General features: G+C 43.8%; 2 protein-coding genes across 8 annotated transcripts in view; one reads left to right on the top strand and one right to left on the bottom strand.

Moving 5' to 3' along the window:
- PRMT7 (protein arginine methyltransferase 7) overlaps positions 1 to 9,052 on the bottom strand; it is a 50,125-nt gene extending 41,073 nt beyond the window's left edge. For 2 of the 7 annotated variants that reach the window (XM_073307536.2, XM_078848092.1), the window contains exons 1-3: positions 7,816 to 8,497; positions 6,673 to 6,867; positions 4,273 to 4,309 (exon numbers count right to left, since the gene is read on the bottom strand). In XM_073307536.2, coding sequence (XP_073163637.1) covers positions 4,273 to 4,309; positions 6,673 to 6,867; positions 7,816 to 7,901 — 318 coding nt within the window. In that variant the 5' untranslated portion in view covers positions 7,902 to 8,497. The other 5 variants (XM_078848093.1, XM_078848095.1, XM_078848096.1 and 2 more) reach the window with 5 other exon arrangements.
- A 100-nt stretch (positions 9,053 to 9,152) lies between these two features.
- SLC7A6OS (solute carrier family 7 member 6 opposite strand) lies at positions 9,153 to 20,690 on the top strand. Its single transcript, XM_073307560.2, has 5 exons — positions 9,153 to 9,353; positions 11,518 to 11,901; positions 17,336 to 17,539; positions 18,597 to 18,735; positions 19,825 to 20,690. Exons 1-5 carry the CDS (start codon positions 9,168 to 9,170, stop codon positions 19,950 to 19,952), a joined length of 1,041 nt encoding a protein of 346 aa, XP_073163661.1. The 5' UTR covers positions 9,153 to 9,167; the 3' UTR covers positions 19,953 to 20,690.
- Positions 20,691 to 21,291: the final 601 nt, after the last annotated feature.

Below are 21,291 nucleotides of genomic sequence, written 5' to 3'. Positions count from 1 at the left end.
AGACTATTTACCCATAGATGGAGCAGAAAGATCTCCAATCCTTTAAGGCATTTTTTTTTTAAGTCTTCAACTTATTTGAAGATATTTTATTCACCTCAACTTCTCCCTTAGCATAAACTGGAAGATTTAAGAACACAGCATAAGTGGAGGAGAATAAAAACAACTTAGCTACAGCCACATGTAGGCAGACAAGGCTAGATGGAATTACTGCAAAAACTGAATTTTATGAGTCTAAAGTGCCCTCTGAAGGTATGACAGAAAATTACAAGTCTAAAATCAACATAACTGAAAAGCAGCTCCTCCTTTACTTACCTGTCAAGACAAGAGGTGACCCATGCCTGCCAATGGGGGGAGGGGAGGGGGGAGTGAGGGCAGCAGCTTCAGCAGCATTACTGAGCATGCTCAGTCCATGCGAGCATGCTCAGTACAAGCCAAGCATCAAATCTGGTGGGGTGGCTGATGCTGCCCCTCCCCTCATGCATCCCCTCTTCAGTATTTTCCCTTCAAGAGTTGAGAGCATCACTATTACTCATAGAAAAGCATTTTTCTGCATTCTCTGCTCTTTAACATCATTTCTTGCAGAAGAAACAGTGTTTCCATCTATCCTAACAACATTTTTAGAAATGTTCCCCGCTACTTCTATATTAGCAACACTGGGAGCCCTGGAAACAGTGTCTCATTGGACACCAGTGCAATTTTTAACACTGTTAATTAGATGTTAGCTAGCCAACCACAATTGGGCTTGCATGGATATCATTGCAGGATTGGGGCCTGTGACCCAAGAACCCCTTAATGCCAACTGGGTTACAAGAATATCCTGATTCTGGTTCACCAAAGAATGTCATGTGAGGTCATAAATGAAAGCTAGGGTCATGATGGTGGCTGTTAATACCGTTGGAAAATGTATGTACAGATACCACATATGGAATTATGTATTACTCCTGGGGGGCATTCTGCAGCAAAAAATTAAAAATTCTGCAAATTTTATTTGTCAAATAAATGTGGAGGCTCCAGCACGGCATTGGGAAGCACAGGCCACTGGCTGCACAGATGTGGGACATCACTGTGCAGCTCTCTACCCCATTACCCCGCCCCCGGGGACACAGACTCAAAAGTTAGGCTGCACCCAACCCTGGCACAGCGCAAGGACTGGGCCTGCCTCAGAAACACTCCAGGGCCCTGGCCCTCTGCACCAGGTGCACCAAGTGTGAGCAGGCAAGCTCAGCAAGCAGGATCCAAGTGTGGAGGGTCTTAGTGTTGGGGGACCCAGGTGTGGGTTGAGAGGGTTCTGTGTGGGGCAATCTGGGTACAGATGGCTCAATGGGGGATCCAGGTGCGGGAAGAACCTGGATGCACAGGGGCTTGATGGGGGGGTCTGGGTGCAATGTAATGGGACTCTGCAGGGGGTTCCAGATGAAGGCTGTTGGGGCTCAGCACGGTGGAGTCTGGATGTGTGGGGGATAATGCTTGGCAGGGAGATGTGGGTGTGGAGGACTCAGTGGGGGGTCCAGATGTGGGGGAGTGGGGCTCAGTGGGATGGGGATCCGGGTGTGGGTGGCTAGACGGGGTGGTCCAGGTGTAGGGGGAGTGGGACTCATCAGGGAGGGTTCTGAGTGTGTGGGGCTTGGTGGGAGGGTAGGAGTATGAGGGCATCTGGATGCATGGCGGTTGGGCAGAATGGGGGAGCAGCTCCCTGTACAGGGATCCCTCCCCCTGCAGCTGAGGAGTGATGCGTGCATGAAGTAGGAGAGAGGAGGGAGTTTTCAGAGCTTCCTGCAGCTGGGGGAGAAATCTGGGGTGTGTTTGACCTGGCCCAGATGCCGTGCAAGGGAAGAGGAAGTCTCATCCTCCCCAGCCCAGCTGGGACTAGCACCTGAGCCCGGCCCACGGTTGGAGCCACCAGCCGGCTCTTACCCAGTCCCACCCTCTTCCCCATAGTGATTTACCTCTCTGCCAGCTTCCCTGGACACCCGAAACATATTGCTGGGGAGGGTTGCAGGACTGCTCTTGTTGCTTCCCTTTGCTTCCCTGTCAGAAAGTCATTTTTCTGCGGGGAAACAAAGAAATCTGCCAGGGGACATAAATTCGGTGCATGTGCAGTGGCGCAGAATTCCCCCAGGAATAATGTAAGCATACTGAAAATATGCTCTTAGACTCTGTCACAGCAGAAGTGGAGAAACAGGTTTTTTTGCTTAGAGAAAGGAGGTTTATTCACCTGTCTCTCTGTCAGCATCTAAATTAAGCATTGTAAGCTAACACAATGGATGTACATTTACATGCAAAGTCAGAGAGATGTGAAGTCAACAAGGAAGGACACAGAGAGGAAAGAGAACCTTTACTTGCAATACACTTCAAAGATTTGGACAACAAAGACGACACTCCATCATCCTACAACTAGGAAGTACACAGGCAGTGCATTTACATTAATGAAAATGGGATCTCAACCAGCCTGGGCTGAAAACCCTACAGAGGACTTTGGTGGGAAGATAAACTTCTTTAGTCAGGAGGTTAGCCTGTTAAGTTTAGTCCCTAATAAAACAATCATAGCATGCTTTCTAGGTGACCTGTTGTTTCCATTATCCTTATTCACTATCTCCTGAATCTTTGATAATATATTTACAGTGAAAACAACAAGAAGTTTATCTCGGTGTTGTGGTATCAAGCTAAGTGCTGACCCTGAGTTGAATCATACAAACTGGCAGATATACTGTTTCCTTGGGGGCCCTGATATTTCTGTGAGTGCTCAGCAGATAAGGGTCTAAAAGTACAGAGGAACGTTTCAAAGGGACTCAGAGATGCAGAGGGATGGGGTAGGGGGAAAACACGACACACACCTAATGTTAACCTGTAACACAAAGTAAGGGCTGGCATAAGTGAGGGTGTGCAAGTAGCTAAGAAGCTGGTGGCAACAAGGAGATGACATCCAGTTAAGCACAAGCCTTTACTACTGAGGGCATTCTGTGCCAAAAAATTAAAAATTCTGCACACAGTATTTTTAAATTCTGCAAAATTCTGAATTTTTTTTTTTTGTCAAATAAATGTGGAGGCTCCAGCATGGCACTGGGGAGCACAGGGCACTGGCTGCACAGAGACGGGAGACCACTCTGCAACTCCCCCAGGACATGGACTCATTGGTGAGGCTGCACCCAACCCTGACACAGTGAAAGGACCAGAAACACCCCAGAGCCCTGCCCCTCTGTGCCAGGTGCACCAGGTTGGGCAGGCAGGCTCAGCAAGCCAGGACCAAGTGTGGAGGGATCCAGGTGTGGGTTGAGAGGGTTCTGTGTGGGGCAATCTGGGTTCGGGCAGCTCATTGGGGGATCTGGGTGTGGGGGGCATCTGGGTGCAACAGAGCTCAGCAGGGGGGTCTGGGTGTGGGAGGTTCAGTGTGGGGGGGATCCAGATGCTAGGGGAGTGGGGCTCAGTGGGGTGGAGATCCAGGGGCAGCTGGTTGAGGCTTAGTGGGATGGGGATCAGGGTGCTGGTGGCTCGTCAGGGTGGTCTAGCTACAGGAGGAAAGGGGCTTGGCGGAGGGATTCTGGGTGTGGCGGGGGGAGTGAGGCTTGGCGGAAGGATCTGGGTATGAGGGGGTCTGGATGCACAGGGGTTGGGCAGATGGGAGAGCATCTCTCTGTACAGTGATCCCCTCCCACTGCAGCTGAGGAGCAATGGGTGCAGAAAGCAGGGGAGTGAGGGGGAGGGGAGGCAGGGGGAGTTTGCAGAACTTCCTGCAGCCTGGGGAGAAATCTTGGGGTGGATCTGACCCAGCTCCAGATGCCATACAGGAGAAGACGAAGTCCCGTCCTCCTCAGCCCAGCTGGGACTAGCTGAGCCCGGCAGAGGGTAGGAGCCACCAGCCAGGTATTCCCCAGCCCCACCTCCTACCCCACCGTGATTTACCTCTGCTGGCTTCCCTAAATATACTGCCAGGAGGGTCACACAACTGCTTTTGTGGCTTCCCTTTCCTTCCCCATCAGAAAGTCATTTTTCTGAGGGGAAGCAAAGAAATCTGCAGGGGTCATGAAATCTGCGCATGCACAGTGGTGCAGAATTCCCCAGGCGTAACAAGCAAGTTTCCCTCATACTGGAGGTAGGAGGCTAACAAGGTGACTCAGAGTCCTGGGTACCCCAAGAATCATCACTGAGTCTTAGAAAGTTCAGGTAGCAAAATACTTCAACTTCCAGAGGAACCTGTACAATCATGGAGTGGGAGCTGCTGAGGGGAAGGGAACACTACATTTTTTCACCATTCAAGTTACTTTCTATACTTACTCTATCTTTGTCATGCAGCATGTCTGCATAGCATGATCTGAAAACAAAACAGAATTTACAGATCAAAACATTGTAAATTAACCACCACAATATAAATTTGTTAGCAGAGAAGAATCATCACTGTGAAGCAATTATTCCTAGCGAGTGAGTAAGTTACTGTGACACAGTGATTTGTCCCTTTAAGAGGCTGTTTGGTTCCACACCCCTAGCCTCAAGAATTCAGGTCACTTTATGGTTCTGGGTTTTCCCATTTTGAGTGGCATGAGTATATGAATGAATGGACTATGAATTAAGTGTTACATGTAGTAGAATCTTTTGGTTTTTCTCTTAATTGCTGCAGTATACTCAATCTTGAGCATTCTTAGAAAAATCAGTACAGAGCAAATACATGCACCTATGGTGAGTTACTGACAACTACTAAGGACAGAGAATGTCAGATGCAATAGGTTAGTAATTAGGAACTGGGGAAAGAAAATTGTATCCTCTTTTTATAGACACCTCTATAGAAAGGGAGTACTAACCACAGAGCACTGGGTTGGAGCTGGCTTGTAAGACAAAATCCTCATGCTATTTAAAGTGGTACTGATAATAGTCCGAGTGATTTTATACCTATATCTATATATTGCACATACATAATCACTCAGGTTATCATCAGTACCAATTTAAATAGTATGAGGATCTTAACATACCAGCCACTGTACTCCCCCCACACACACATACACACACTTTTCCCCAACCTGAAGAGGACAAATAAACACATGAGGTTTTTTAATTTGTCTGATTTGAACACCATTTTGAAAACCTAACAAGCTGACCCAGTCATTTAATCTCTTTGATCATTACTTTCAACTACCAAAAGGTTGTTACAAGAATATGATCAATGAGAGACCATTATGCCTGGGATTTTCAGAGGAGCTTGAGAGTCAGATTCTTAACTCCCACTAAATTTTGATAGGATTCAGGCACTTATTTCACTTCAGTGCCTATCAAAATCTCAGCCTAGATAATTAATAAAGGAAATGCTTGGGTGAAGCTACTTCAATTAGTATTTTTACAATGTTCCACTTGGTATAAGTTAAAATACAGGTGAACTTAGCCTAAATGACTGTCTAAATAATGTTATTAATCCCAGGCTCTCTGTAAAGATAAAAGTAAGTACTATCTTCATTTCAAATTATTCTTGTTTTAACTTAGTGATGCAGAAAGCCTGCTTACAAAAGTGTTTCCACCCTCCCCTCTATTCACTTATAAAAGATACACAGAGTTTCAAATAAATTGTTTCAGAGTAACAGCTGTGTTAGTCTGTATTCGCAAAAAGAAAAGGAGTACCTGTGGCACCTTAGAGACTAACCAATTTATTTGAGCATGAGCTTTCGTGAGCTACAGCTCACTTCATCGGATGCATACCGTGGAAACTGCAGTAGACATTATATACACACAGAGACCATGAAACAATACCCCCTCCCACCCCACTGTCCTGCTGGTAATAGCTTATCTAAAAAGAAAAGGAGTACTTGTGGCACCTTAGAGACTAACCAATTTATTTGAGCATGAGCTTTCGTGAGCTACAGCAAGCTCATGCTCAAATAAATTGGTTAGTCTCTAAGGTGCCACAAGTACTCCTTTTCTTTTTGCGAATACAGACTAACACGGCTGCTACTCTGAAGCTTATCTAAAGTTATCATCAAGTTGGGCCATTTCCAGCACAAATCCAGGTTCTCTCACCCTCCGCCCCCCCACAAACAAACTCACTCTCCTGCTGGTAACAGCCCATCCAAAGTGACCACTCTCTTCACAATGTGTATGATAATCAAGGTGGGCCATTTCCTGCATAAATCCAGGTTCTCTCACTCCCTCACCCTCCTCCAAAAACCACACACACAAACTCACTCTCCTCCTGGTACCAGCAGGAGAGTGAGTTTGTGTGTGTATGGGGGGTGGGGGGGAGTGAGAAAACCTGGATTTGTGCAAGAAATGGCCCACCTTGATTATCATACACATTGTGAAGAGAGTGGTCACTTTGGATGGGCTATTACCAGCAGGAGAGTGAGTTTGTGGGGGGGGGGGGGGTGAGAAAACCTGGATTTGTGCTGGAAATGGCCCAACTTGATGATCACTTTAGATAAGCTATTACCAGCAGGACAGTGGGGTGGGAGGGGGTATTATTTCATGGTCTCTGTGTGTATATAATGTCTACTGCAGTTTCCACGGTATGCATCCGATGAAGTGAGCTGTAGCTCACGAAAGCTCATGCTCAAATAAATTGGTTAGTCTCTAAGGTGCCACAGGTACTCCTTTTCTTTTTGCAAATAAATTGTGTTACCTTCACATTGCATTCATTTTTTTACACTTCATTAATCTGCAGCTAAGGAGAGTGTCAAGTGTTTCCTCTCATCATACCTTGCAATCTCCTGATGGTAATCATAGTTCTCATCTTCCTCTAACCATTCCACAGAACCTGTGGTTGGATTGGCCCTTCCACAGAAGACCTTCATAATGGAGCCCAGTTTGTATTCTTTGTGTATTGTGTGAAGACAGTTTTGTGGAGCTGGCTTCAATTCAAATAATTGAAATTTTTGTCCTGTTATCAGAAACCTGTTTAAACAAAATACAAGTTATGTTATGACATATGCTAACTCTTCCTCCTCCCTGTTTTATAGGCTTCATTCCCAAGCATATCATTAGTAAGGCTGTGAGTCTTCAATGGAAATCATGGAAGTCACAGATCCTGTGACTTTCTGGGACCTCCATGACTTCTGAAGCGGCAGGTGCAGCAGATCCCAGGGCCGTCCGAGCAGCTGGGGCAGCCTAGGGCAAGCCACAACAGCCGCTGCCCAGGCAGCTGGTCCCAGGCACAGCCCCAGAGCAGCAGTCTGGGAGCAGCGGCGGGGCTCCGGGCCACCCCCGGCCACAGCAGTGGTGGTGTGCAGGAGCTCCCCACAGAGCAGCAGTATCATTGCCAGTACGCCTCACCCCCTTCTCTCACCACCTACGATTTAGTCAGGGGTATTTATAGTACAAGTCATGGACAGGTCACAGGCTGTGACTTTTTGTCTACTGCCTGTGACCTGTCCATGACTTGTACTAAAAATACCTGTGACTAAACTGTAGTTTTACTCATTATTAACCTCCTTGCTCTTCTATCTTTTGCCTTATTCTATCACACTCTTAACACTTGTAACTTTCTCCCAATCATTATATGCCATCGTCTCATTTATGATTACTCACTATGATGCACTTCTTCTGTGAAGACTACCAATATGACAATCCAGAAGAGCAATATGTAAGCAAGTTTTCTAAAAAATAAAAATACTGGTAATAAAAGGCTATTTCTAACCCCTGTGAAGTAGGTCCCTCATTCACTGTATGATGTCTTTTAATATTTTGTTATCTAATCCAAAGGATTCTTTATAGCAGGATCTTATCTTGTTTTCTTCTGTTTTTTAACAAAGATGGAGCACAACAAAAATATATATAACCTATAAAAACACATATACGGAGAAGAAATTAGTAATTTGACATATAAATTGAAGAGCAACATACTGTGCAATGAGAAGATAGTTGGTCCTGACTCCTGATGGACAGAGATTAAAGAAAACATACAAGGACTTGTATGCAGATGAGATCATTTAACCTCCTATAGGGGATTCTTTCAAGTCATGGCATTTATTCTATTCTGTATAGGTTCTTATACTAGGCACATCAGTGTAGTGTCTTGACATTAAGCAATGTGACTACACTTCTGTAGTGTGTTGTTTGTTGTTTATACAGTAATGGGAGAGAGAATAACACACAAGTTCAATAATGTAGATACTATATCAAAAAGTCAATACCCTCTTTGTAACTTATCTATGGAAAACCATAAGTGGTTTCTTACACGTTTTGCAGAACTATTTCTTAGAGCTTGCCACACTATCTGCAAGTAAGATTTTAAATAAACACCACGCTAAACGCTGAGCACTAAAAACAACCCTAGAATTCCATTTCAACTGCGCTTTTAATTATCAAGTTTGCTTTATGTTCTAAACAAATAAAATCGCTCTGCACGTAGCATTTCTGAAAGACACAGAAACAGCAGCCGGGCCCGTGACAAACTCCGCTTGGTCACGGAACAGACACAGAGAAGAAAATGGCAACAAAAACAAGCCCATTGGCAGGCAAAACAGCCTCCATTTCGGAGGGCTCAGGCATGCACCGGCGCTGCGGAGCCCCGAAGGGGGCAGAGCAATTCAAACCCTACCTACACTTCCCGCCCCCAGATCTCCAGGCCCTGGGCCCAGAGCAGCGTCAGACCCGGACTGCACATGGCAGCTGAATGGACGCTCGCGGGCAGAAGCCAGGGCAGGGGCCTCACGGCGGGAGTGGGGGAGGGACCCCGCCTCCAGGCCTGGAAGGAAGATGGCGGCGGGAGCCCTCTGGCTATGAGTGGCCCTAGCACCAGGGCAGGGGGCTGCCCGTGGCCGGGAGGGCCCGGGGACGAGTCACCGGCTCGTGGACCTGCACGGGCGGAGGCCCCGCCTCACGAGGGCGCAGGGGGCCATGGGCCTAGCCTTACAACGACAGCTGCGGCCCAACCCACCCGACGGGCCGGCGAACCCGAGCCCCGCCCCTGGCTCAGGGCCGGCTCCGCATGGCGGGGCGGCCGATCCTTACCCGCCCTGTCAGGCTCAGGGACAGCAGGCCGCCATCTTCCCAGGCTGCATTGCGTCCGTCACGAGACGGGAGACGACGGAACCGCACGCGACCACGGGAGGGCGAGTGAAGGGGGCGGGGCTTCTAGTCCGGACCCTGCCCAATAGGGGACGGGTTAATACAGAATAAAAAGCTCCGCCCCCTCCCGGAGGGCGGGGTCTAGGTGGTGGGCAATGCTGCCGGCGGCGGGTCTCTATCCCGGCATGCTGTGCGGCCTGGCGGCCGGCATGGAGCGCGCGGCGGTGCTGCGTGTGAAGCGGAAGCGCGGCGCGTCGGAGCCGGCCGAGGCCCTGGTGATCGCCTGCAAGCGGCAGCGCACCGAGCCGGGCCCCGCGCCCGCCCCGCTGGAGAAGAGCCTCTTCAAGCTGGTGGCCACCGTCTCCTCGCAGGTACCGCGGGGCCGGGCGCGGCGCCGGGGTCCCTGGCAGGCTCCGCACCCTCAGCGAGGGGCTCCCCACAGAGCAACTCGGGGACGGAGCCCCCTCCCCCCGCCCCGGTTAGCGGAGCCCTCCCCAGCGGGCGCCCCCCTCCCTCCCTCCCTCCCTCCCTTGCGTAGCGGGAGCCCACCCTCTCTCCTTTGTCTCCAGGCTGGGCCTATCTGCCTGACCCCCACCCCAAGAGACCAGCCTGGTAGCAAATGGGCTTTTATGATGACTAGGTGCCCCTGAAACGCTTCCGCGCTAACCAGTGCTCTCCTGTTTGGGCACCGGACCCCTTTGTCCTGCCCATGAAGTTCCCCTGAGGGATGCCACTGCTCAGTCATTTAATGGTCTGCCATGTTGGCACCTAAAAACCAAGCCTAGAGGAGGGGGTGGTTTCATGCTGAAAACCAGCCAACCTCAAAAAGTGAATCAGATGTTGCTTTGGGTCTTCCACCTGCCTCAAAGTCCCTCTACCCATTTTAATGTTTTTTTTCCCCCTATAATCCTATTTTAAATGTATTTCTTCCCCCATTGTTGGCTGTAAGACCTGAACAAATACAGAGAAATGTACTGACGAGTTCTCGCTTACTTGATAGTGGTAAGGGTCCAATGTAAAAGGCCAAAATATTTGAGTCTTTCCTGGAGGGATTGACCCAGTGAGTAGTGTTAGGGAAGCTGTACTTCCACTACTTGGTTCCTTGCTTGTGGACTCCCACCAAGCTCAGTTCTCTTTCTGGTACTTTTTGACCTCTATATACAGCCATTAGGTGAACTAGTCTGACAACATGGATTTAGATGTCAGCAATATGTAGATCATAGAATACCAGGGTTGGAAGGGACCTCAGGAGGTCATCTAGTCCAACCCCCTGCTCAAAGCAGGACTAATCCCCAATTTTTGCCCCAGATCCCAAATGGTCCCCTCAAGGACTGAACCTCACAACCCTGGGTTTAGCAGGCTAATGCTCAAACCACTGAGCTATGACACAGTTCAGCCTATCCTTCACAACCTATGACCACCAAGATGGCCCAGGACTTGTCTGAGCTCTTGAATGGAAAAATAGCTGGCTGAATGAGCAAGACAGAAGCAATGCTGGTGGACAGAGGAAAGCATTTTGAGGAGTTTGCAGCTATGATGTGGTCTCATTTGATTGAAGTTACACACCCACAATTGGTCAGTTCAGTGCATAGTTTAGGAGGGCTCTTGAATTCCTTACTGAAATAGTCATACAGCAGTATCCATGGGTAACACTTACTATTATCTCCTGTGCGGGTGATTGTCTCATCCTGGTGCACGATGACCTCAGTTATCATGCCTTTGTCACCTCTCAGCTGGACTACAGCAAGGCTTTGTACCTGGCCCCAAGCCTTCAGCGCTTAGAAAGTTCCAGCTACTACAGAATGCTGTAACATGTCTTCTCAGCAACACAGGCTACCACAAGCATGTTGGACCTCTCCTCTGCTCTCTACGCTGGCTTCTCATAGAACTTCAAATTAAGTTCAAGGTCCTAACCCTTATTTTTAAAGTACTTCATGGTCCAGGCCCAGGATACATAAAGACAGTGTTTGAGAGCTTCACTCCTCTGGCACAATGGCGCTCCCTGCAATGAGGGTAAAGCTGATCTGTGCAAAAGACAACTTTCTTGAGGAGTAGCCTGAGACTGTGGAATGAACTCCCCCAAGTACAAGGACCATCACAAACCTCACCACCTTCCATTTCAAGCATATTTTTTTGACCTTGTGGTCTCTAACAAATACATATTGATAACTTTATATTCCAAACAACCCACCATACCGTAACAAGATGCTCCACAGTGCACACTTCTCCTGAGTGGTGGATAAGAGAACAAACATGACATTTGTCATGTTGGTTAATGCACTGCTGGGAGATATGCAGATACAATGATGTGTGGTATAAGAACCTATATAGAATAGAAATAGATTAGACTGTTGTCAAATGAACAAAGTAAACAACCAATAGTAAATTTGACTTGTATCTTTCAGTTTACTCCAATCTTGGTAATTACTTGTAACAATAATAGGCACAAAGCTCTTTCAGGGAGGCGGGTGATTGTTTTAAGTCAGTGGTTTGACTTTTTTTTCCCCCCCTCCCCATTTTTCTCTCTGTGTCCAGAATGAGCCTGTTCAGAAGTATGTACAAGAAGCTATTACTCGAGATAAAGCAGCAGAGATTCTGCGACCCTCTTTAGGAAGCACTCAAAGAATCATTCAGGACCTTCGCTCCTCCAAGCAGGTGAAGAGGCAGGAAAACCGGTACCGCATCCTAACCAGCCATAGGCCAAACTGTGCTGAAAAAGAAACAATTGCACTTTGCACAAATGGCGAGGAGACAAATGAGGGTGCTAAACTTGACCCTGAAGAAAAAAAAGACGCTTCACAACAAGGAAGCACTGCTGCTTATGGTAGTTCAAGTTATTTTGGGGAATTCCAGTTGTTTGATGTAGTACAAGAGGAGGAAGTAGAGAGAGACCCCAGTATCTCTGCAGCAGACACAGAGGTTGGTATTGAGACTTGTGCACTACTGACTAGTCAAATTAAATTACATTTTGGTGCAGTAAAATTGCATAGGTGGGCATACTGGAAAGATTCTTGTGTATTTGCCAGTGCTTTTGAATCTATACTGTTTAGACAGTTAACTACACACATGATAGCTGGAGGATTAAACCTAGCCTGAGCAAAATATAAAAGATATGGGTGAGGCGGGTCTTACTACTTAAATCCTAGTGAAAAGTACAGCCTCCTGGGACAACCTCTAACAGAAATCCATGTACCCTCCCCTACCCACTAGTGTCTTCTCTGGGCCCTATATGGGGGTTTAATCTCTCAAATAAGCCTCTGGCTAATAGATGTATAAAACGCAAAGCTTCACCCTGTTTAGTTGCTAGAAAGGAGGAGCTGTGTGTCCATGTCCCCCAACCCTTCAGAATCCCCTGTCACCTGCAAAGAAGGCTGGTGGAGAGAAGAGACCTCTACTTCTTTGACTGAGCCTCCCACTTCTGAATAACTCCCAACACCTGCTTCTACTGCTCTTCATAGTTCCCTCAAGTAGCAGCAAAGTGAGATTGATATGGTACTTTTAAGGACTTGGCTGTTTTTAAATAGCAGCTGTGAAACTAATCCAAGCCTTATTTTAACTCTGCTACTTGACAAGACTGAGCAGCAATAGAGACGTGGGCTCTTCCTGTAGACTTGGGAAAACACTATCTGTTTGGTTCATGCTTGAAAGATTATTTTAGCAACTCTGACTAGAAATATTCCAAATTTTTCTGAAATTAATGCTTTAGGCCCCCGTGCTTGACACTCTTATCACTGATGAGTAGAGGTTTTTTGAGCTGTACATGTTCTTAGTGTGATGAGAACTTTTATAATCTTACAATCCTCTTGCATGCATCTCTTAAGTTGCAAGAATCTCTGCTCAGTTTCTGGTGGAATTCTAAGTTGAAGAAGCTATGTCTGTTTCACATGGTTGCTATATGTACAGCACATCACAAATCTTCTAAACTTTCATGATTGGGGCATATAATATTGTGCTTTTGTGGGGTGGAGGAGGGGTGATATTGAAGGAAGCATTGTATTATAGCATATACATGAGAATAAACCCATTCACCATTTCCATTACCAATGGATTACAGCTCTGAGAAAATGAAAACCTTTCCATGTTAGAGAAGAGAAGTAAACATCAGTGTGGGTAATGAGAATGTGGTAACGGAAGAATTTTTTTTTTAAATTGTTTTTCAATCAGTAAAAATTGAGCAACTCCAGCTGAAAATGCTGCATCTTGATAAATGGCTGGCAGCTCCATGCAATAATTTTTTTGATTCTGAAACATTTCCATCCAAATAACTTATTTAGCCTTACCCAGCATTCAATAATATTTGTACAATGCAGCACTCAAAGTGCACGTTAGCTTTTAAAAAACAAAACCCCCAAACATTCTGTTCAGATTAGACTACTTGCAGCTATGCCTAACTCCAAATAAACATTGGCCATTCCCCTCAGCTTCAATCTTTCTCAACCCTCTCCCTACCCCCCCAAAAAAGAAAAAAGCCTCATAAGCATAAGGCAAGCAAGGTGGGAAGGAGTAGTGGCTCTCAAAATGTGACTCAGTAGGACTTACTTTTAGGATATAAAATAGGAACTATAATGTGCAGTCAAAATCCCAGCTTGTGCAACATATGGTCTCATCTACTTACTCGTCTTGTTTGTGTGTGTGTGTGTGTTTTTGAGATTTGGACCTCAATTCAGACCTCAGGTAGATATGCAACCTACTCCATTAATTTCTTTTCTCAAATACAGATGTGCTTTTAATATGGAAATATCATTAATAGGTTGGAAATATGAGGCTCCACAAATCAGCTTTGTCCTTCTCTGTTGCATTTAAAAGTTGCTTCTGAATTAGAACTTGTATTCTTTTAAAATGCATACAGTGCTACCTGTCACAGAAACTGACCAAACAGAGGTAGAATTATGGCACCACAAACACCCAATAGCATTGTTACTAATAAATCTTAATTGTGAGGTGTCTAGGCAAAAAAAAATTCAAACTAGGCTGGCTTTTGCTTCCTTCTCCATTTCCCTTTCCACTTCAATTTTTTTCCCTTATCCTGTAGATGTTAGGATGGGGAATGAGAGAGATTGTCTTACTGGTTTCTCTTTTCTCAGCTCAGAATTGACTATACACTATCATAAGCCAGTTCGTTTATAAGCGGATCCCTCCCAAGATGGATAAGTAAACTGGCAAATGTTTATGACCCATTAATAAGCTGACCCTGTAATTCAGGGGTCAGCAGACTTTGGCTCCTGGCCCATCAGGATAAACTGCTGGCAGGCCAAGAGGGTTTGTTTACCTGGAGTGTCTGCAGGCACAGAGGTAAACCTAAGTAAACAAAATATCCCAGCTTACCCTGCCGGGCCAGGACAGCCACTGGTGGGGAAATTTTTGGGGGTGGAAAGCTGGGGGTGAGGAGAGTAACCTCTGACCTCCCCCAACATGACCCCACCCCTAACCTGGGACCTCCCCACATGACCCCTCCACATATAACCTCTCCCTGCCCCACTCCTAGCCTGGGACCCCGACCCTCTCCCCATCCCATCTCTTCCCACCTTACCTTGGGCGGATGTCTCTGGCCTGGCTGGAGCTGCTCCAGCAGGCCAGGCAGCACTGCCACTACCTGCCAGCCCTGGAGCTGCCGCTGCTTCGGAGGCTGGGGGGAGAGCAGCGTGGCCAGAAGAGGCTAGACTCTGGCCCTGCATCTTCCCTTCTGGCTGTGCTGCCTCTCCTTGCCCCATCTTTTGGGGTGGGGGGACTGTGTCCCACCTCTCCCCCTCTCTGTACCCGTTAGAAAGCCAACCCCCCTTTGATGCTTCCTGTTTTTACTAAAAAAATTTGGCTTATGAACGAGTATATACAGTAGTTCAGAAAACACTGGAACTTGATGGGTGGAATTTCTCTTAAGCACCTATTCCAGCAAGGGGAGAGTTTGTGCCAACCTAAATGGAATTGAAACAGTGGGTCTGCCAAAGCCAACAACTGGCAAATGGCTCTGGCTATGGGGAAGAATTTGCTGGAAAGTTTCTTCTCCTGTGAATGTGGAACACAGAAACAATGGGGGCAGACTCAGTGGGTCCAGCAGCCTTTTCCTGTCTTTTGGACTCGTTCGTTGTTTTCCCTAGGAAATATGAGACCAATCTAAACTTTTGCATAGGTGTCATTTTTTTACCTATTTACATAAGTGTACAATTCTACTACAACAGATGTTACTGTAACTCTGAAACCTGTAATAGAACAGTGTCATACTGTACAGAATATTTAAATATTCACTTTGAGCATGTGTATCCACTTGCACAACTATATGTATTAAATCCTATCTGAGGCAGACAAACCTTTGAAGTGTATTAGCCATTTATTTAAAGAGTAATGTGTAAATTAGTTATTTAAGTTTTGATTACAGATCTTATGAATAAAACTGCTTTTTGCTAGATGCAACTACCATCTTTGCAAGGTGAACTCTGGATATTTCCACTTTTTTCCCAGCAATAAAGTTATAAGAATGAGGGAGCATAACTGCTAGTGATCCTCATTTTGAGGGGTATGTTTATATATAATTTTTCCATCACTAATATGAATTTGTACATGGATAGTGGTAGTTCAGAGTGGATTATATTTTTAACCATGGAACACATCCTCACATTGTGTACAGAAATATCAATAGCACAGATAAGGAGTTTATAGTGAATATATTAACATTTCCATTGTAAAATACCCATTTTCAGTTGTATGTACCTTGTGTATAATTTTAGTGCTAAGATTCTTTAATATAAAATCTGTTCAGGCTCAGGTTTCATTGAGGAAAAGCCTGTGCTTTTTTAAAAATAAAAACAAAAATAAACTGATAAAACATAAAAGACAAATACCTGAAAGCAATTAGTTTTCAAATGCTTGAAAACTCTGCCTTCAACTTGCAAATGTCCAAATCACCAAAAAATAAACTGGGAGCATTTTTCATGTCAGAATGAGGAAACAAGGGGTGGTCAGTGTGCCATTGGGTCCTGTTTTTTTAAATGTTAAATAGCTGTATAGATGTAAACTTAAGGCCTAAAACTTTGGAGTGGAAAGCTTTTTGAAATATTAACATGAAATTGCTTTGCAAATAAATTTAAGATTTCTTGCAAGTATGGAAAACCTACCAACTTTGAACACATGAAACCCTGAAATGGAAATTGACTTCTGTTTTTGTTCAAATTGAATGATGCAAAAACCAAGCAATTCTGTTTAATATTAAGGGCTGCCATTGACACATGAATTGATAAAGGGGGACAGTCTGATTAGAATATCTCAGTAACTAAAGTTTTTATCCAGTGTATAGCACTGGTCTTGACCGAACACAAACAGTCCTTGGATCCTTTCCACAAATAAATCCTTGAGAATCACTGTGGCAAAACATACATACACACTCAGAATTACTTATGAATAGACCAGACACAAGACAAGGTAGCTTTCCAAGCCATCCAGTTTGCTTTGAATCTGACTTACTATCCACAGTAAACTAACTCATGTTTCACCTTTAATCAGTTATCTGCTTACACAGCAAAGTAGCAGTTGTTTCAACTTGCTTTCTTTTACAGCTGCCACTACCCTTCATTTTTAAAATGCTGTTACAGGAAAATCACACCAGTGCTACTGCTTCTATCTATAGAAGGCTGGCCATTCAAACTATATTTGAATTTCTTCTGGCTACAGTTGTTATTTATGGGTGATATGGAGTCTGAGTTACAGCTATATGCAAATAATCTCCACTGGATACCCTCTCCCTGCCTACTGAATGAATGTGTGAAGAGCCCTCCATCCAAAAACAAAAAAAAAACCACTAATGAAATTGCTCCCCAAAATTGAATGCTAAAACTGACTGGAAACTGTTTAGTTGGTATGTGGGCCTCTGAATTACTGACGTAGATTCACTTTTCAGTGAGTTGGCATTTGCCAGCAGTACACCTGGAAATGCCCACTTAAATCAGTATTTCCATTTCTAGGTTGAGGAGTTCAAAATGGACAGATTGGTGAGCTGAGCAAAATGGATGGATTTTCTATTTAGTGTTCAATGTTTCATTTTCAAACATAACCTGAAAGGCTCAAGTTCTATTATCAAAAACCATGGTATGGACACACAATATCCATTAACTATACAGAAAATGTTTGGGTTATGGAAAGACTCTCCAGTATGCCCCACCCTCCTCCCAGATAAAGGCATGCTGCAATTTATTTGTATTAGCAACCTAAAGCTTTCAATAGTAAAACTTTTAAATAACTGGCAGAATGTTTTTACTTTACCCTATTCGGGGCATTAAGGATAAATGTTTTATTTGTAGCTCACTTAAAAACTCGCTCTGTGTGACTTCGATAAAATATTGGTGGTGGTTTTTTTTGATAACAGAAAACTGATGATCCAGCTGTGATTCTTTGCAATGCAGTAGAAATGATCCGTGAGCGTTTAACTTTATCTGACAATGATAAAGGATTAGAAGACTGTGTGAAGGAAGACGATTATGTTTATGATATTTACTACATGGAAACATCTACTCCTGGCTGGATCCAGAACATCCTCTCTGTGCAACCTTACACACAGGAATATGAACTGGTAAGGACAAGGAAATCAAAAAACAGACTTTATGTAGTAATGAAGCATGCTTTTTTCCCCATTAGCCTCTTTCAATTACATTGTCCTAGTCTGAAAATCATGACCATGCAAAATGGCATTTTGTAGCTCAGTGGCTTTTGTATCAAATGTGCTTTTTCTAACTACCAGTCCTGCAAACTCAACCTGGGTTCTTTCCATATTGGCAGGGAAAATTATGCCCAACATAACACACCTATGTAACTCCCATTGTCTGAATTGTTTGCACAGGTGTAACTGATTAGAACTTCGTAAACAATGCACAGGGAGGAAAATAATCTGGGTCATTCCTACTTCAGTTGTATGCGTCTCCAGGACTAACAATAGTCAAACTTGCTTCTTGTTGATGAGCAGCTGAGACTACACAAAAGGTGGCCCAAAGAGGTCCAAACTAAGGTTGCATAGGCAGCCTTATTTCTGGCATTTCCTAATTTGAGTACTTACCTTAAATTATTAAGGTTTCAGTCAAGTTTTGTGCATTATATATAATGAGAACTGTGCTTTGGTTGTTATGTGATTTTCTATTTCAACAGTAGGAGCCGGTAAGTTTTCTTTCAGTGCATATCCTCTAATCCATTTGTTCCCTTTGCCAAAATTAAACACTGCTTTATCACTTTTCACTTCAAATAGCTAACTTTCCTCAAAACTACTATTCATTCAACCACTTAAGTACAGCTGGAGTGGGTGGGATTGATTTTTCAATTTCAGCAGTGCCCAAAATAGGTAATGGTGCAACTACATCAGTGGTGGTCTATTAGGATAGTTTCATTTCCTTAACACAGTACTAAACTTATTGCATGCACTAGCAACATAAGTTATGTCAGACCAGAACAGACTGTGGTCTGCCCATTGCAGCTACTACATCATTTTAACTCTTGGATGGTGTCACTGTACTTAAGTATCACTAGTGGATATCTTTTTTTTCTTCATCTTATGCTATGTAGACTGATAAAGAAATCACTTAGTTTTTCTGTGACTTTTTTTTCCTTTTCTGAACAGTCCTTTCCCTATTGACATGCAGGTAGATGATGATGATATTTCAGAAGAAATATATGATGATGAAGATGATGAGAACAATGAGAATAACTGGCGTAATGACTATCCTGATGAAGATGAGTTCCTTCCTGAGGAAGATGAAGACAGAGAAGGAGGAGATGGAGGTATTTCATTGTCCATACTACCTGCCCTGCAGGGGATGAGGCTTAAATCTTCTGGTGGTACTCACTTTTGCTAACTATAATGTCACAATCTAAGGAACAAGTTAAGATGGACTCATTACTGAATGACGGGTTTCAGAGTAGCAGCCGTGTTAGTCTGTATTCGCAAAAAGAAAAGGAGTACTTGTGGCACCTTAGAGATTAACCAATTTATTTGGGCATAAGCTTTTGTGAGCTAGAGCTCACGGGGATGTTTATGGAGAATGGGAGGGTTCATTAAATTGGAGACTTCAAAGGTAGTTGGAACAGATCATTCAAGACTATCAGTGGATGCTAGTTCCTCATTTTCGTGCATCTCATACCGAACAAGTATTGGCAAGTTGTTAACCTACAAAAAGTACAGCAGAACTTAAACTTCTCAATTCCTGTAAGTCTTTCAGTGTTCTGGAAGCCCATTAGAACTGAGGTGATGGAGACTTCTGCAAACTCTTCTTTCCATGAAAAATCTTAAGGAACAAAGGGAAGAAACTTCTACCTGGCCCCTTTATGCCATATGAAGTAACCTGTATTCATGGTTTCAGAATAGCAGCCGTGTTAGTCTGTATCCACAAAAAGAACAGGAGTACTTATGGCACCTTAGAGACTAACAAATTTATTAGTGGATTCTCATTTAATGTTTCTTAAATGGATGAACTCATCTTTAATGGCTGACTGAGGAATTTCTCCTTCATTAGAAATCCATATCAAGCTGGTTGCACTATAAGGCACATGAGGTCTGGAGACAAATTCAGTTCCTAACTCTTGCCACTGATCTTGGGCAAATCCTGTTTTCCTGTTATTAAAATTGAGACTTAGCTACATTGAAACCCTCAGTTAAAAGATGCTCTATGTGCAAAATTGTCATCACTGCCTTAAAAAGGAGTATAACTCACAACTCATCTGATGCAGAACTTGTAATTCTTTGGTAGTGGGCAGGTGGGAAGCTCTCGCATTACCATATAAAGTTAAGTATTTAATAGTTTCTGACTCACAACTGATCTTGAACTAAGATTTTAACATGCAGTTTGAAGCATTTAATGTTTTTCTCTCTAGAATCGGAGGACGGGAGCTTCAGTGATGAAGATGGCAGGAGTATCCGGAGCAGAACATGGGTCAAATACCACTGTGATATTCTGAAGGAGTTTGAATATGATGGGGTCCAGGACTTAAATTCTGATTAGCACTACCTAATCTGAATACCAGCATACTTCCTGCAGAGTATATTCTTGACCTTCCTGCAAAAGTCCAGAAAATTACTGCTGCTTTTGGTAGCTCTTTATGGAAATGTTAAGGTGAGACCTCAAAGAAGGGAAAAGCATTTCTTTCTGGTAAAACAAATAGCTTCCCACTCTTGTACAAAATGCCACATTTTAAAAGGAAGCTGTCCTTGTCCATCTGTTTGATCTGTAAAATTAATACTGTATTTGATTATATACATTAAGCCTGAAGTAGCCATTTCCTAACCTGAGCTATTGGGAAAGTAGAAATCTGCAAAAATTGAACTCTCTCACATAAAGTTCATTAAAAAATAATTTTGTACTTAAAATCCAGGAAGCATCTGCAATTTCAAGTTGGTAGTATTTAACTCTGAGTGAGTGTTAAGTAAAGCAAGTCATTCATAATGTGACTTTTCATCCAGTAACAAAATTTGTTTGAGTGAAAGATGCATTTTTCTCATTTGAGTATTACAAATGATGGCAAGAAGAGAAACAATCTTAGCTTTAAGAAAAAAACGCTGCATTACTATCCTAAGAGCTGCTTTCTCTGTATAAATGAAAAGATCGGTCAATCTCTGGTCAATGGTCAAGACATGTCCTAGGGATTTTTGGCTGGACACCTTTTCCTTTGTATCACTGAACTAGAGTAATGTAAAGTATTTAATGCACTTGAATATGTAAATAAAAATATTTTTGAATTATTTTGCTGTAAATAGCCATTTCTTTAAAAAAGCTTGGCTTCTACCCCTTAACTGAGCTAAAAGATTCAAAATGCTGACATGTAAGCCTTCTTCTGCAGTGAGTAGCTCTACTAGGGACATCAACTTCTATACAAAGCTACAATAAAGTCATCTCTGTATAAATCAAAATCTCAGATTGTAGGCCTCAGATGATTAGTATACACACCTGCTTTAGTCTTCTGCTCCTCCAATTCTGTCTCTGTTCTCTTAACTCAGAATGGTAGATCTGTGCAGTAGTGTTTATTTTGTAAAGAAGAAAGTGGTTGGGCAATCCAGCTCAAATTTATGAAGGTGCTATAGCATTACATTAGCTTTTCCTAACCTTCATAGTTTAGGACAATAAATACTATCACATGAACTATGCTAAGTGGTTAGTGGTACTAAAATTAATTTTAAGTTACTTTAGTTTGCCATCACAGCTGTGGGTTGTTGCTGGGTTGGGTTGTTTTTTGTTTTTTTTTTTAACATTCTACTTACTTTCCTAAGCTATTGGACAGACTATTTTTGGGCAACTGTTCTGGTAGCTGGTGCTACATTACAGTAGCCCTTTCCCTTCCCGCCTA

This window comes from Lepidochelys kempii, chromosome 12 (genome assembly GCF_965140285.1).
Source record: "Lepidochelys kempii isolate rLepKem1 chromosome 12, rLepKem1.hap1, whole genome shotgun sequence".
In the NCBI taxonomy this organism is placed as follows: Eukaryota; Metazoa; Chordata; order Testudines; family Cheloniidae; genus Lepidochelys; species Lepidochelys kempii.
The sequence above is the reverse complement of the archived record's forward strand: the minus strand, read 5'-3'. Positions and strand labels throughout refer to the sequence as shown.

Excerpts from the sequence above, each read along its gene's own strand:
- SLC7A6OS (XM_073307560.2), top strand. The coding sequence starts at position 9,168 with ATGCTGTGCGGCCTGGCGGCCGGCATGGAGCGCGCGGCGGTGCTGCGT. Across the intron at positions 9,354-11,517 it reads TGGCCACCGTCTCCTCGCAG|AATGAGCCTGTTCAGAAGTA; the intron begins GTACCGCGGGGC and ends CTCTGTGTCCAG. Across the intron at positions 18,736-19,824 it reads CAGAGAAGGAGGAGATGGAG|AATCGGAGGACGGGAGCTTC; the intron begins GTATTTCATTGT and ends TTTTCTCTCTAG.